The sequence below is a fragment of the Elaeis guineensis genome, chromosome 3 (genome assembly GCF_000442705.2).
Source record: "Elaeis guineensis isolate ETL-2024a chromosome 3, EG11, whole genome shotgun sequence".
NCBI lineage: Eukaryota > Viridiplantae > Streptophyta > Magnoliopsida > Arecales > Arecaceae > Elaeis > Elaeis guineensis.
In genome coordinates this window covers 530,501-547,478 of record NC_025995.2, presented here as the reverse complement: position 1 = coordinate 547,478, position 16,978 = coordinate 530,501, and the positions used below count along the sequence as shown (strand labels likewise).

At 38.2% G+C, this 16,978-nt stretch overlaps 1 protein-coding gene across 2 annotated transcripts; it reads left to right on the top strand.

Moving 5' to 3' along the window:
- The first annotated feature begins 6,539 nt into the window (after positions 1–6,539).
- Positions 6,540–16,099, top strand: LOC105042441 (uncharacterized). Of its 2 annotated transcripts, XM_019848917.3 has the most exons (4): positions 6,540–9,110; positions 12,308–12,411; positions 12,585–12,663; positions 15,717–16,099. In XM_019848917.3, exon 1 carries the CDS (start codon positions 6,656–6,658, stop codon positions 8,843–8,845), a length of 2,190 nt encoding a protein of 729 aa, XP_019704476.1. In that variant the 5' UTR covers positions 6,540–6,655; the 3' UTR covers positions 8,846–9,110; positions 12,308–12,411; positions 12,585–12,663; positions 15,717–16,099. The 2 variants fall into 2 exon arrangements, with proteins under 2 accessions (XP_019704476.1, XP_010917962.1); XM_010919660.3 differs by lacking the exon at positions 12,585–12,663.
- The last annotated feature ends 879 nt before the right edge of the window (positions 16,100–16,978 follow it).

Sequence of the window (16,978 nt, the reverse complement as noted above, 5' to 3'; positions counted from 1 at the left end):
ATAACAAAATAATTTTATATGCCAACTCACCAATCTAACTATAAATTGAGTAACATATAGACTACAAAATGAATCTTGATATGATGACTTTATAAGACGTCCTACAATATGATGACATTATAAGTCACTCTACGATAGGACGACTCTATAATAACTTCATAGGATAACTTTATATATTATCTTATATTATAATATATAATAATATATTATATTATATTAATATATAATATATAAAAATATATTATATAATTATAATATATTATACAACTATTATATTTTATTAGTCTATATTATATCATTATAATATATTATCATATATTATATTATTATATTATTATTTATAATATTATTTATAAAATATTATAATATATGATAACTATTATATTTATAATAGTTATTTATAATATTATCATATATTTATAATATATGATAATATTATTTATAAAATATTATAACTATTATATTTATAATATTATTTATAATATTAATTATAATATTATATTATAAAATATTTGTGTATTATATTATTTTATTGTCATACATTATTATAATATTGTATAATATTATATTATATTATTATATATTATAATATATTATAAATATTAATATATAATACATTATAATATATTATACTATATTATTATATTATTATAGTATTATATCAATTTGTAATATAATATATTTTATTATTATATATTATTTTATTTATTATAATAAATTATATTATTATATTATTATTTATAATATTATATTATAAAATATTAATATATGATATTATTTTACTATTATATATTATTATAATATAATATATATATGATATTATAATATTATATTATATCAATACTTTATATTAATATAATATAATATATATTATATAATATAATTATATATAAAAATATAGTATAATATATTATATTATTATATATTATTATATTATTATAATATATTAGAAATGTTAGACAATCTCAAACTCCATATAACCTACATCAAGATCAACAATTAATTTTTTATGCAACTAACATAAATTATAACATATACTTTCAGATAAAAAAAAATTATAATATTAATTTTAAAATAATGTAATCCAATAGTTGATTACAAAATTTTTTAACAAAAAAAATATATAAGTATCACAACTATCGGGAAACGTATATAAATTATAACATATACTTTCATATAAAAAAATTATAATATTAATTTCAAAATAATGTAATCCAATAGTTGATTACAAATTTTTTTAATAAAAAAAATATACAAGTATCACAACTATCGAGAAACGTATATATTAAGATACTGGGACCTCCTGCACGTCCGTCTCTCATAAATGTAGGTCACCTCTAGCCGCTGGCGTGATGGCTCAAATACGGTATCGATCAATGGAGAGGGAGGTGGGAGCATGCTCGGCCTATCAATATATGCCTAGCGTCTATCTCGAGAAACTCTCAGATCGTCTTGCTGCTCATCGGGTCGATACGATGTGTCTCCCGACTCGCTCATCCTTTGTGATAGAGATACATCATCTATGGAGAGGTCGAAGTCTGAGAAGCTAGGGCATAAGGTGTGTCAAGCATATAAAGAGGTATTTAGATTATTCGTCGATCGCACTGTCTGAATTTGTCTATCCTCTGAGACAACTCGCATAATATTGACAAAGCCATCCATAATATCAGCAAGTGCTCGATCCTTGCACCTAATAGTGACCGAATGAAAGTCACTTCTTGCCGTATGATATAGCGATACGATCCTCTGAAACTATCAGTATGAAAAAAAATAAATATTATTCATAAGTATATCAATAACAACATAACAAAATAAGACCAAAGTAAAATGTACTCACGACAATATCTATCACGTTGTCCGAAGGACAAAACCTCTTATCGGACCACTCACTCATCAATGATAAGATAAATCATCTAGTGATGCTCTTATATCATTGCAGATATAGATCATAATAATCCATCATGGGAAGCATGGGTGGACCAACCACAATCAAATCCTCCGGTCGCTCCCATGCATCAATATGCTCCCGATGCTCTCGAACCCAATCGTGCTAATGCCGCCCTCATCGATCTAAATGGTGGAGAGCGTCACAAGTGTCGCATGGTAGGGGATGTCCTGATGCATGCCAAACTGTCACATCGCATACTTCTGACAATAGATCTCCACAATGTTGAAGCAAATGAGAGGTGCATGTATCCTTCATATATGCAGATCTGATCAACATATCTCGGACAATGTGGCCAATATCTCTGGTGTGTAAGGCACCCATAGTATCTAATCGTCACGCTACTAATCTAGCTGATCTCTATAGTATATAACTGTGTGTGGCATCGAATTGCTAACACGAATCAGTCAAGTCTTCCATTTATCCAAAACAAAGTCATTATGTTATTGTGTGAAAACATGCAATCATTTATTATATAAAATCAATATTACTGATTACATACCTACATCACAGTGGATCAGTCTAGTCGTACTATGTGCTATCAAATGGACTCTCAAAATCAACATCATCCATATCTAACGAGACATATCCTACTACATCACCTCCCGCTGTTGGCTGGTGGGCTTCTACCCTGGGAAGCACCCGATTTGACCATCCGACATGTAAATACTCCCAGACCTAAAACTGAAGCAACACCAATGGCCCTGCTATCTCACGTGTATCTGGTCTGATGGCTTTGCAGAGCTCGTGATACAAGAAGGCTAAGGTAGCACTGCCCCAACTTCACTGCCCACATATATCAAGATCACGTAGTAGGGGTAAGTACGATAACTGTATGTGAAAATTGAATTTATCGATAAACAGATGGCCATCGATAAGATAAAGAATAAATGCTTGTGCATGCCTCTGTATGGTCTCATTATCTGCATCATCCGGTAAGTGGTGGAACATATCATGAAGCCAGTGAAATCTCAATGAAGACCCCGACAATATCACCTCTAACGGTCTAATCCTAAATAACTTCTCGCAGAGGTCCGATCAAATGATTTGCGTAGTACCAATGATTGCATGCCCATGCACTCGTAATCTAAAGAGAACAGCAACGTTCTGCAACATGATCGTCACCTCTTTGATACCATCGCTCTACCATGGCTGTAATGAGGGCCTAATCAAGCTGTATGTTGCAAACTCTAAAAACTTTATAAAAACCAATCACATGAAGATACTCTGCAATCCTCTGATGTGGCCGCCAGACGTGCATCACAGTGGAGCCTCTGTGTTTGCAGCATAGGGACCCCATATCCCTCCCAGAATATATACTGTCAATATGGTGTCGAGCCAGGAGATAGAGCATGATAGGATCAATCGGCCTCGGATGCACATCAGAGTTTGAACCAACCATGTTTGAGGTGCAAAATGTAAAGACAAGTGTACGACAAAGATTAAGAAATATCAAAGATGGTAAGAAATATTAAAGATAATAAATAGCCAATATTAATAACATAATCATTTCATATATTTTTCTAAGCATTTACATAACATGATTATATAATCAAAATAGTTTAAAATTTTCAAAAAAATCAGTAGAACATCTCTGTGTTTGCCTCTGTTGCAAAAAAATTTATAAAATCTATCATGGTCTCCTCGTTAGCACGATGAACTACAACTAGGCAAAGATCCAATGTATTATAAAATTCTATCTAATCTCCAAACAGCTTGTCCATAACAAGTTATTTAGCTATCCACGTCTTTCTATAAGATGCCTCACACTGTCATGCATCACATACATAAACTTGACAGGTTGATATGGATATAGATATCTCTGTCCTAACTGATCCTCTAATGATATCGGCAATCATGCGTGCGTCAAACTATAGATGATCTCACATCACATCTGTATTCAAGCATGTATGTGGCCTTTTATATATTGTAATCTTCTATCACTGCATCTTGGTCTGAAAGAATGCACGGAGATGCCAATTACAAGTATCGGACTGTTTACACATGATGCTCTATTTAACTCTATCTGACTCGATGATTTTGAAAGGATGGTGGATGCGAATGGTATATTGTTTCATGACATATTGGACTTGTTCTTTTGATCCAAATACTATTTTTTTTCTTAACTCTTCATTCCCATCAAAGAATGGATGTTTTGGTAATGCTCCATAGGATGTGGCCTCATCATCGTTAGATGCACCAACTAGCTCGAATTCAGGAACAAGGAGTGCCTCATATGGTGGGACATCCTCTTCTGCACTAGATGCTCCACAATCACTGCCATCAGACTCTGTATCATCATCCTCATCTTTGTCATCAGTAGGATTAGGATTATAACTAACAGTGGCTTTATTTTCAAATAAAGTTGTATCAGCCATTACAGTTTTCAATCCTTCAAGTCCAGCACATATTTTATGTGACTGATTAAGTGATATAGGATCGTAAGATTCGTGCTCTATGGTAGCCGCCACATAACTAGGATCGACCCTCGTATCATCAAATATGATGTTATATAGATATTGATATGCAGACTCTGTATGTACCATGTACCGAGGATTACTAGTCACGGATGCTACTGGTCTACCAATGGTACATACAGAAGTACCTCCGTACTCACATCTAATTTTATCGGCCATTGGAGCTACATCAGGTAGAGAACTATCCATCCCTGACTGCATAAGTGGAGTAGATGCAGCCTGAGACACACTAATATACTGTTCACCACCATCCGAAACTCCTACTGCTACCGGCTCAATAAAAATTTCAACCACTCGAAAAATCTTCTTTGATGGGATGTCCAAGACGATGTTCATATTTTGATCATCTTCAATAGGTACAGCCAAATATTGTCCAATAGTATGCATCGAAAATCTACATTGTAGGAAAACCCATAATGGTTGGGGTTCCATCCAGTGACAGCATAGCAGACTCGTACAAGTTCTAGGTATATTGCATTACGATCCACCATGGTCATTCGGATCCTTTCACCATCATAATATGTACCGTTAGTATTCTGACTGATCCTCCCATCTCAATGGAAGATAACAGTGATAAGGTTTGGATGCATTTTGTTGGAAATTATCATGAGAAATTACTGCATGAACATATAAACAGATGTTCACTAGAAGGAAGTACTTAATATTTAAAATGACTTACATCATAAATGCATCCTATCATTGTCTAATAGATAAAATTAGATCATATCTCATTTAAAAATTATATTAATTTTATAGATAATTACAATAATCAAACGATATGCAATAGGGGTCGAAAAAAATTTCGATAGTATTTTTTCTTAGTTCTCCCCACATGACTGAACATGTATGAGAAGAACTAAAGAAAATACTGTCCAAAATTTTTTCGGCCCCTATTACACATCGATTGATTATCATAATTATCTATATAATTAATTACAATTCTCAAACTGTCCAAACTGGACAATCAATTGATCAATATACATAATTCTTCCATCCATATAAAAAATATAACTATGCGGATGTTTTAGAATATGTACTTTAATCAAAAGATAGGTCTATGGTTCCATGTAATGTAAAATTTTTAAAAAAATAACAATTGAGTAGAAAATTATTTTGATAATTTATTTATAAATTAACATTATTTAAGTTAAATTATCTTCCTCCTGTACTATGTTGTTGAACAAATAAATTTATAATTTATATTAAAAATAAAATTATAAAAATAAAAAATAAAAATTATCTTCCTGATGTCTCGAGATTGGGGTGGGGCAGCACATTGAGGATCGTCGATAGAAGGGAGGGCCGTCGGGATCGAGAGGGAGAGGAAAGGGGGTTCTCACTGGGGAGCATGGGGAGGAGGAGGGAGCGACGAAGGTATGTCGGGGAGGAGGAGGGGGTAGGCCAAGAGAAGGAGGGAGGGACACTGGAATCGAGAAGGAGAGGGAGGGGGGTTCTTGTCAGGGAGTGCGGGGAGGAGGAGGGAATGGCGGCGGTATGCTGGGGAGGAGGAGGGAGGGCCGCTGGGACGGAGAGGGAGTGGGATTCTCGTCAAGGAGCACGGAGGAGGATAAGGGAGCGACGACGGTATGTGGGGGGGTGGGGGAGAGGAGGTGGCGGGCGGAGAGAAGGAGGAAGGCCCGCCGAGGGTCGAGAAGGAGAGGGAGGGGGGTTCTCATCGAGGAGCACGGGGAGAAGGAGGAAGTGACAGTGGTATACTGGGGAGGAAGAGAGGGGTGGGTCGAGAGGAGGAGGGAGGACCGTCGGGGACTGAGAGAGAATATTCTTGCACCGAGGGTTTAGTTTTGTATATTTTTTTTGGCTAAATAGAAAAGAGTCGCTCTATGATAAGGTGGTTCTATGAGTCGCTCTTCCATACGTCGATTCTATGAGTCACCCTTCTGGCTCTTTTGTTGTTGATTCACCTTTCTATATGGTGTGGAGTGTAGCGAGTTGGTATATAAAATTAATTTTTTTTAAATAATAATTAGATAAATAATTTGAAATGAGCGTTATTTTGATATATTTTTTTAAATATCACTAAGTTTTGGTAAAAAACCCTGCTTTTTGAAAGCTGACATAAAGAAAGATTCTCGAGAGAAACCGAGCCGGCTGGTGTTTGTGGCCGGTTCACTCCTGGTGATCCGCCGGGTCAGGGACGTAAACGCGAAACCGACCCGTTTATCCAGCGGGAGGCGGATGGCAAGGAGTGGAAACCAAGGTGGAAGGGCGACCGATGCTCCTCCGCTCGGCGATAGAGAGGCTTATCCGTTGCCCTCGGATCCCCGACCCCAGGCGGCCTTTATCGTCATCCATCATCGACTCTGTCACCACGAGTATCCATCCCTTCCCGGACTATTCCCCCAAGAAGTCCTCCATCAGGGACTCCGAGTTCGTCCACCGCGTCACCACCGCCCTCAAGCAGCGCCGTTCAGAGCCCCTCCGCAGTGTCCTCAGCCCCTTCGCCTCTCTCTTCCGCTCCGACCACCTCATCTGGGTCCTCCCCCACCTCCGCTCGGACCTCGCCCTCGTCGTCGCCCTCCTCCGCTGGTACCGCTCCCACAAGAACCCTATTCCCACGGAAGCCCAGGCCATCGCCGCCCACATCGCCGTCGCCTCGGGCCACCGTGGGACCGCGCGCAACCTCCTTTCTGAAGGCCTCGCCTCTCACAAGCATTTCGTCGAGCAGGTCGTCTACACATACAAGTACTGGTGCTCCGACCCCTCCGTCTTCGACCTGCTTTTCTGGGTGGCCCTCAAAAGCGATAGGATCGATGAGGCCCACAACCTCTTCTCCTATCTGGTCAGTTACGGTATTGTCGTCTCGGTCGACGTTTGCAATGCCCTCCTTGCCCGCCTCCCGGTTGATGAAATGCTGGGTGTTTTTGTACAATTCCCTGTATCGGGTGTTCGGTGGAATGTCAAGTCGTATAATATCATAATTCACGGGCTTTGTAGCATAGGGAAAGTCGGGGAGGCTCACAGAATCCTCCTGGAGATGGAAGCGAAGGCGACTGTCTCGCCAGACGTTGTAAGTTACAGCACCCTCATTGATGGGTACTGCTGTGTTGGGGAATCGCAGAAGGCAATGGAGTTGTTTGATGATATGAGTACAAAGGGACTGAAACCAAACTCTTTCACCTATAACAGTATCATCACTCTCCTGTGTAAGAATGGGAAAGTCGTGGAGGCAGAGAGGGTACTTCTAGGAATGGTGAATCATGGAGTAGCTCCTGACGCAGTGGTATATACTACTATGATTAATGGCTTTGGCAAAAATGGTAATTTGCCTGCTGTGTATCGGCTAGTTGGTGAGATGAAGAAAAGTGGACTAGTTCCTGATGCTGTGACTTATACTGTTCTGATTTATGGGCTTAGCCGGAGTGGAAAGATGGCTGAAGCTGATCAAGTTTTTCAGGAAATGCTCCACAAGGGGTTGAGTCCAGATGAAGTCACTTACACTTCACTTATAGATGGATTCTGCAAGAAAGGAAAAATGAAGGATGCCTTCCATCTCCATAATGAGATGTTGCAGATGGGTTTGATTCCGAATGTTGTGACTTACACCGCTCTGTCTGATGGCCTCTGTAAACAGGGGGAGGTGGAGGCTGCAAATGAGCTTTTGCATGAGATGTGTGCAATGGGGCTAGAGTTGAATTTGTGTACCTACAACTCACTAATAAACGGTCTTTGTAAATCTGATAATATTGATCAGGCAGTGAGGACCATGGTGGACATGGAGGCAGCAGGAATTAGTCCGGATACATATTCTTATACTACTTTGATGGATGCTTATTGTAAGGCCGGTGAGATGGATCGGGCCCACAGCCTCCTTCGGGAAATGCTCGATAAAGGTATCCAACCAAGTGTTGTGACTTTTAATGTTTTAATGAATGGGTTCTGTGCATCGGGGATGCTAGAAGATGGAAAGAGGCTTCTGGGATGGATGGTGGAGAAGAATATTCTGCCAAACACGACAACCTATAATTCTCTCATGAAGCAGTACTGCACTGACAAGAATATGAAAGCTACAACAGAAATATATAGAGAAATGTGCACTCAAGGGGTGATGCCTGATGAGAACACTTACAATATTTTGATCAGGGGACATTGCAGGGCAAGAAACATGAAGGAGGCATGTTATTTTCATAGCGAGATGGTCAAGAGGGGATTTCATCTTAGAGATAGTTCATATAATGCTCTTATCAAAGGACTTGTCAGGAAGAAGAGGTTGCTGGAAGCAAGGAAATTGTTTGAAGAGATGAGGGTGGCGGGTTTGGTTGCTGACAGGGAGATATACAATATCTTTATTGATCTGAACTATGGTGAGGGAAATATGGAGCTGACACTTGAACTCTGTGATGAAGCAGTAGAGAAATGGCTGGTTGAATCTAAAACTAATGAAACTTCAAACCATGGATTATAATTTCTTGTGATGAAAGGAGAATTCTAATGGCGGTGGATCTTAATGGGAAAGGATCGCTAGAATCTCATCACATCATCAAAATTTACATTTGAATGGAGAGTGCATATCTGGGAACTAGTCACCATTCTATTCTAGTTGCATCCACTTGACCTTTGTGCTATCTTAGTGGATGACAGGGTTCTTGGACGCAACTTTTTCTTTTCTCACTTAAATTCATGATTCCTGCAGACTTGGAACATGTCACTTGTCAACATCTACGACCTCTGTAAGCTCCATTTCATATTTTTAGCAATTGATAAAGTAATTGCTTCTAGTATAGATGCTAGTGCACAGGCATATTTATTGCCTGCTGCTATATATTAAATTTAAAAGCAATGATCAGATATGGACATCTTACACCAGTTTTACTCCATCTATATATGCCTTCCTAATTATGATCCATTGCACCAATCCTCTTTGACATCGCATAGAGGAACCATATCAATTATTTAATTTGTGCTTACTGAGCAATTTACTTTTATCTTTTCCTCTAATCTTTTGTGGTTGTTTTTCTAAGTTTCCCATTTCAATTTGATGGGTGTCATTTTAGTATTTGAGAAACGAGGAGGTATTTCTTCTTGTTTAAATATAATCTGATGTCCTTGTTAGTTGGTCCTTTCCCCTGTGTTCCGCGTTCTTGCTAAACCGGTAATTCTTTATAACAATGCAAAATGGCTTCATTGTTCCAATAATTTATATCTTGTTCTTTTCATTTGTATGCTTTTTTCTTCCTTATATGTTTCTTTTAGTGCAAAGAAACAAGTATTCTATCATGAAGTCTTACTTTCATTGAGGATACCTTCAATGACTTATATATTTCAATGAATACCAGCATCATGTTATCCCATGTATACGGTAGAGAGGCTTTTGGTTATGTTCGTAGCTTCACTTTTTGTCGACACTAAAAGTGTGGTAGTCTTCTAATTTTGATGGTTGCCCACATTCAACCATTTATTGATGTCTTAGATAGACATTAGAAGGTTTATATATTAAAGATGTAAAATTGCTTTTTAATGGATACTAGCTGGTGAGATACAAGGGAAGCTTTTAAAAGATTTTCAATTGTACCCATGACAGTTCTAAAATTTCTTATTCTCACTAGGACATCAAACTATAATCCTAGCAATTAAAGCAATCATAGAGACTTGAACTTAGTGCAAAAATTGTAATGTTACAATTCTTATTCTGTTTAAATGAGGATATAAATAAGGATTCCACGCAAACCTTTTCCATGTTTCTTGTCCCCATAAAAATCGAAAATTTTCTTTTATTATGATATCTTGCATTAGACTACAAAACAAAGCTGAAATGTACTAAATATTAATAATTTATGTTCGTTGATTCAACTTTTCATTATGACGATATGAGTTTTTATTTATAAAACATTAACATAAATATTGTAATTATCATCAAAGTTGTTTGGTTTTTGTTAATGAAGAGCATGGGATTCATCCTTGGTTTAGTGCAATATGGCTTGGTTTTCTAGACCAGGGGAAAAGGATCATACGTGGTTCACTGAACCACTCGAAACTGAGCGGTTCAAGGCATGTTGAACTGTACTGTGGGTCAACTGCTGTGGTTCAGACATTCGATTTGAAATCTGGCGAAAATGGAGCAAGAGAGAAGGAAAGAGAGGAAGAGAGAGTGGAAAGGCCATCAGCAACCCATCGAGGCTGTCAGAGGGCCACCAAGGCCTTCGGAGCTCTATGGTCTTCCATGAGAGAGATTAGAGACCGTTGGAGGGCCGTCAAGTGACTGTTGGATGATGAAAATCCATCTGCGGTTGCTGTAGGTTCGAAACAAGAGCGATCCACCCCTATTCATTATGTTTTTTTAAAAAGCGCGATTCACAGTGGAGTCAGTAAATCCTATGCATCACATTTTTTTAAAAAATTCGATAAACAGGGGCCCTCCCTTATTTCGAACTAACGGCACTGCGAGTGGATTTCCATCGTCTGGCGGCCCTCCGACAGCCTCCCACCAACTTCCCCTCCCATTGTTTCTTTTTTTTCTCTCTCTTTAATCTCTCTCATGGAGGACCGCAGAGCCTTGGAGGCTTTAGTGGCCTTCCAACAGCCACCACCGACATCTTCACCTGCCTCCCTCTCCCTCCCTCTTCCTTCCCTCTCTCTCTCTCTCTTCCTCCTCCCAGTTCTTCCTTGTTTTCATGTCAGTTCGGATCCAGTATGGTCCAGTATGGAGGCATACCGACTCGTACCGTCGGCTGGACGGTGTAGGATCCGGTTCTAAGTCGGTGAATCTTGGGATCATAAAACTGATACCTTAGCCTTCTACCAGAAAACCAATATCGTAACCACCATGGGATGCTGGAACCACCCCGAATTGGTATGTAACTATGTACATTATATACTGAATAGTGCTGGCTGGATCAAGCTGGTACCATGGCCAATTAGGCTAGATCAAGCTCAAACCAATTGGTTCTACTTTAAATTCAAGAAAAAAGGTGAGAGAGAGCCAGCCCTCCGCGTGGGATGCTGGAATCACCTCAAATTGATATGTAACTATGTACATTATATACTGAATGGTGCTGGCTGGATCCAGCTGGTACCATGGCCAATTAGGCTAGATCAAGTTCAAACCAGTTGATTCTACTTTAAATTCAAGAAAAAAGGTGAGAGAGAGCCAGCCCTCCGCGCGCCCCCCCCCAACCCCCACCTTTATCCCATCTCCTGGTCCTGTGGGTGGCTTTTGATTGAGAGAAAGAGAAGGGTGGGGGGCAGAGCAAGATAGAGAGAGAAGGGAAAAATGCTGTTATTTGAGTGCTTAAAGTTTTAAACCCATTTACAAAGTTCCTTACTTGCTAGTTTCTTAAACTCTTTTGAAACCGCTGGTGCAATACCAGCACTCTAATATCACATACCCCTTCAAAAACAGGCTAAACATGCAGAAACATAACAAGATTAATTAAATATTCATTTCCAAAGTAAAAAGGGAAAAATATAAAAAAAATGTATCCCTACATGGTACCAGTATGGAACACGTTACCATTTGTCAGTATGTTACATGCCAGTACCATACCATTCCAATAAGAAACTGATACCATGGTTGGAACTAATATTTGAAATGACGTTGTCAACCTCTTGTTGCGTTCAGTAAATTCTATCTAGTATCTAAAAGTAATTGTTTGATGTTTAAAGCATCTAAATATTTATTGTCAGTGTCCTGATCCATTCCGAGGTGAATTGTTGCATAAATCAAGGGGTTGTAGCAGCAAATTGGGCATGCGAAATGCATGGCAGCTTTATATTTCTCAATTGTTTCTTAGCTTTCTTTGTTTCCCTATATTCAAGTGCACTGCCTGGTTCAATGTGTCTTGGCTTGTATTGTAATAGCATCCAACCCAGTTATCTTTCTTTCTTTTTAATGCATCACAATTGTGATTTGTAACTTTTTTGCTTGCAGAGACCAGATTCACACTTACTATGGAGTTCTGCTGCCCCTTGCTCTGATGTTTCTTAGAGTTGGTGGAACATACATTTTCATTTAAGATCTCTTGCTACTCTTAAGTAAGTCTGCCATATCTCTTTAGAGTAATGTGGTTATGAGGTTTGAGGTATTCTAAGCACATTGCCACGTTATCTAACTCTGGCTAATTAGACAAGTGAGACCATCTTGATCTTGAAAGCTGGAGTCCATTATAAAATATCTGAAAATGTACACGTTCTGGGTTGATTGACAGGTCTTTGTGCGGTGATCAGCATTCAAAAGATTATACTTTAACATCTGCTAGTCTTGGTTTTTCACTTGCCTACAATCAGGTTGAATTTATTGAATTGATATAAATGCATGCAGTTAATTTTTAAATTTGTCTCTTAAAAATTCCAAAATTTCTATTTCCTGTTCCTATGATTTTTTTGTCTGTTCTTTTCTATATGTTTTTTAAATGATAAGTGGAACTATGCGTTCTATTGAATGTGCTCTTGAGTTTTCAAAGAGATGAGTATGGGGTTACTGAGGTCTAGCATACTTAGTTACCAAAGGCAACTATTTTTTAAAACATTTGTAATTGGTGGGGGATATGCTTCCTTTTTTCTTTTTTTTTTTTATAGATTAGGAATCTTTCTAGTATGGTTTAAAATTTGCATGTTTGCACATTTTCATGAATTTTCATGAAGAGATGTATATCATGATCTCCGATAAGGACCCACATTGTAAAGGAAGATGAGGATAACTTCATGGTTTGAAACCCTTCTTTTCTTTCAAAAGATTTAATGGCTTCCAGAACATCTTTCATAAAGGCCTTGATGAGTTGCCTATTAGAAAAGGTAGTTAAACAACCCTCCACTAGACTAGAAAAATGAATACACATTTATTTTAATTTGCCTTAACTAATTTCTAGTTGACAACAAACCAGACCTGCTCAAAATCCGGGCCGCCCCCCCTGGCCTGCCCGAGCCCGGCCCTCTTAAAATGGGCTTGGGCTATTATTTTCAGCCCGACGGGTTGCGCTAAGCTCGGATTTCTATTGACCCAACCCGCATCCATATTTAACTCCAAAAGAATCCTATAGCCCGTATACCGTATGCTGCTCCGTCCGTAAGACCACATAGTGTAACCATAACGACTAAGGAGTCCTATTCCTCTTCTTCTCGAGGATCTTAACTCTCCCGAGTCCCAAACCCCAATTCCCAATACGCCACTCCAGCCACCCTATCCCCGTCCCTGATTCCTGACTCTTCAACACCGGCGCATTGCCCACGAGGCCACAACCTCCACCTTTGCCTCTACAAACCCTGCCACCACCTTCCTATCCCACCGACAGCCCCAAGCTCCCGATCTTCTACTACTTCCATGGAGGTCGGCTCTTGCACCTGGTCCAACTACTGCCTCCGCCTCGCCGTCGAGCTCCGCACCATCATCGTCACCCCCGATTACTACCTTGTGCCCGAGCATCACCTCCCCTCTTCCTCAGTGTGCTCGGCTCTTCTCGAGTCCCGACCAAGCTAGCACGAGGGCTAGGGCTTTTCCTTCCCGCCGTCGTGCCTCCTCCTCGCGCCTTCTCCTCACACATCCGTGCCTTCCTGCCTCCTCTTCTTCCCACCTCCTCTTTGCCTCCCAGGCCTTAGTATCCCCCCTACCCCGCCTCCCCATCTTCTCTCGGCCAGTGATGTCGGCTCCGGCAGGTAAGCGCGATTAATTATGTTCATCCCAAATCTTGATCATGTGCAATTAATTGGCTGAATAGCTGATGGACGAGTCCGGGACCTTCTTTCTTGAGAATCTGCTTGGAATATCATGTGCCAATTAATATTGTTCTGATGGATTTGGATTTTGAGATTCGGGTATCAAATTGTTTCATTGAAACATCACTTTGAACCAAACTATGTGGCTCCCTTCAACTATTATAAATTTTTTTGAGACTATGAAGAAGATTTGGGATCGGATGATTTCAAGAATCCTTATTAGAATAGATGCTATGTCTTCTGAGTCTCATTTTTGCTTTGTCATGCTTTCCAATCCTTCTTCCACTTTATTATGTTTCTTATTGATTTTTTTTTTAAGTATCGGGTTTCTTATTGCTTTCTAATTTTCTGTTGTTCCAATTTTCAACAAACTAATTGAAAAAAAAAAAAAGCCCGAGGCCTGGCCCGAAAGCCCAAAACCCGATATGTAGCGGACTCAAGCCTGAAAAGGAGGCTTGAAGGCTGGGCCGGACTGGGCCCGGCCTTGGAAAATTCTGTCTTTTTTTAAGTTGAGCCCAGCCCGCCTAATAAGCAGGTCTACAACAAACCATTCTTCTTCTTATGTTAGAATTCCATTCATCAGTTGAATTTCCTCTTCTTCAGGTTGGTCCAGCTCTTGTATTTAAGCTGTAGCTCTGCAACTAAAAAGAAGACTCTCATTTTCTACCAAGTAACACCTATTTTAAGTACTTTTCAATAAATTTTGCAGTCATATAACAGTAATGATTTGACTAAATCACTAAAGTTCTTTATAATCCAATAACATGCATTAAAAACGGAAAGATGAATGTCTCTAGTATCTTTACCAAAGGAGAATGCCTCGCAGATGTTCAGGAGAAATTTCTGACAAAGCATCATGAAGCAGATCCACCTAACTCAAATTTAGGAATGTACTATCATACTGTTAATACAGGATGATGTGTAGTAGTTGCTCCAATTAAATCTTTTATCATCCTCTATTACTAGAATCTAGCTGTAGAATTCCATCATTATGTGATTAACAAATCCAATGCTGCTACAATTCCTCTTGTAGTTTATACTCAGTCTTTCTCATATTCTTCTATGTTTGGTCTACTATCATGCTGTCTATCATGTTGCACTGGATGGTTCTTTCTTAATTGAATGCAGGACTTATATACACAGTGTTTGTACATATTGCATCTACTCATTTGGACTGTAGTCCTGTAACTGATGAATATTAGCCGCATAATATATTGAGATATTAGATTTACTACAACCTCTGTTTTTGCTTTTTAGGTTTCAGTTACATCACAAACAGCCAGATGAGGTTTATTGGTTATAGTTGTAATTACACAACAAACTTTCATGGGTGTTTATAATCAGCTTCTTGATACATGATTTAGTTAAATATAGTAGGCTGCTCATTTACCATTGATATTCTTTATTGGTAACATGAAAGAAATAGAGACATGGTCCCACTAGATATATGTTTTACTTGATACTGTTGGAATATTCGTTTTAGTCGATACTGTTTTTGCCTTGTACAACAAAGAAAACAATGTCTGCTATTCAGTTTTATCCATCAGGAGTGCCGGCTTGAACTAGTAGCAGAATATCTCACTGATTGTATGCTGTTATTAACATAAATATCCATATTTGCTTCGCAGGCTCCCTGATAATGCAGCTGTCATGAGCATGGTGGGGCACATTCCGGTCCGATAGAAACAGCCACTTGGATAACATCCTCATGCATTTCTGGAGTAGTGAATTTGTCCATATAGATCGCAACATATCACAGATGTTTAGACAGAGGAGGTAGAAGATTCCTGCAAAGTCGCTTTAGCTTTGGCTAAACAGGAGATACCTTCAGGTCTTGTGACGCAATTATGAGCGTTCTGAAGAATAATGTTGTGGCGGGTATTTTTGTGGGACCTTTCAGTGGAGTGGACTTTGAAGGGTGTGACCAGGGGGATAGTAGAAATTAATGATCTGTGAATTTTTTTAATTTACAACTTTTAAATTTTGAAATAAGAACTCTTCTTTGTAGAAATCAGTAATCGCTACATATAGAAACAAGATAATTACTTGTCCAAATGAAAAGCTTGTTCGGATCGGAATTTATTGTTTCTAGCCAAGTCATGTTGCACAACCGAGCTCTTGAAAGTTGAACACCATGTTAATGATTTTTTTAAAAAGGAAAAAATAATAAACACAATATTATAATTGCAAAGGAAATAAAAAAAAAATGTGAGGACAAGGATACAATATACATAGTTTTAAACAACTGCATCGTGAGTTTTGAGGTATTGCTGGACCCGCCACGCTAGCAACCACGTTCTTTATGGACCTTGATTTGAGGGTGGAAGGTGAAAATCAATTCTGCCGCTCTAAGCATGCATACATGCCATAGGAACTGGAATTTGGAGATTGGATGTGTTCCAATAGGTTTTTTAATTTAAGAAATTGAATAGAATAATATACGTATTTATTTTTTTTTATACTCGTTGCAGGTGGGTGCATACATGCACACACACATTAGAGGGAGAGGAAGAGATAGCGTGGATGGAAAAATTCAAACTATAATATTAGCAACTCTATATAGAAAGAGATTGGCTCTTTAGATGGTGTTTGGTGATCCAAAAAAGATTACGAAGATGATCTTAGATCACTAGTGATCATTGTTTTGAGATAATATAATCCTTGATGATATCATTTTATTTGGTATGCTATATTTTAGTGATTAAAAATCCTAGGATATGTACGAGTAAACTCTTTAGTATTTTATAGAAATTCAATATTAAGACCATATAATATCAAAACTAATTTGGATATATTTAATAAGAATAGATATATTAATCATATAAAAATTTTATGATAAAATATTAGTATATTAACGATATATTAATTATTAATATATTTCAAAAAATAT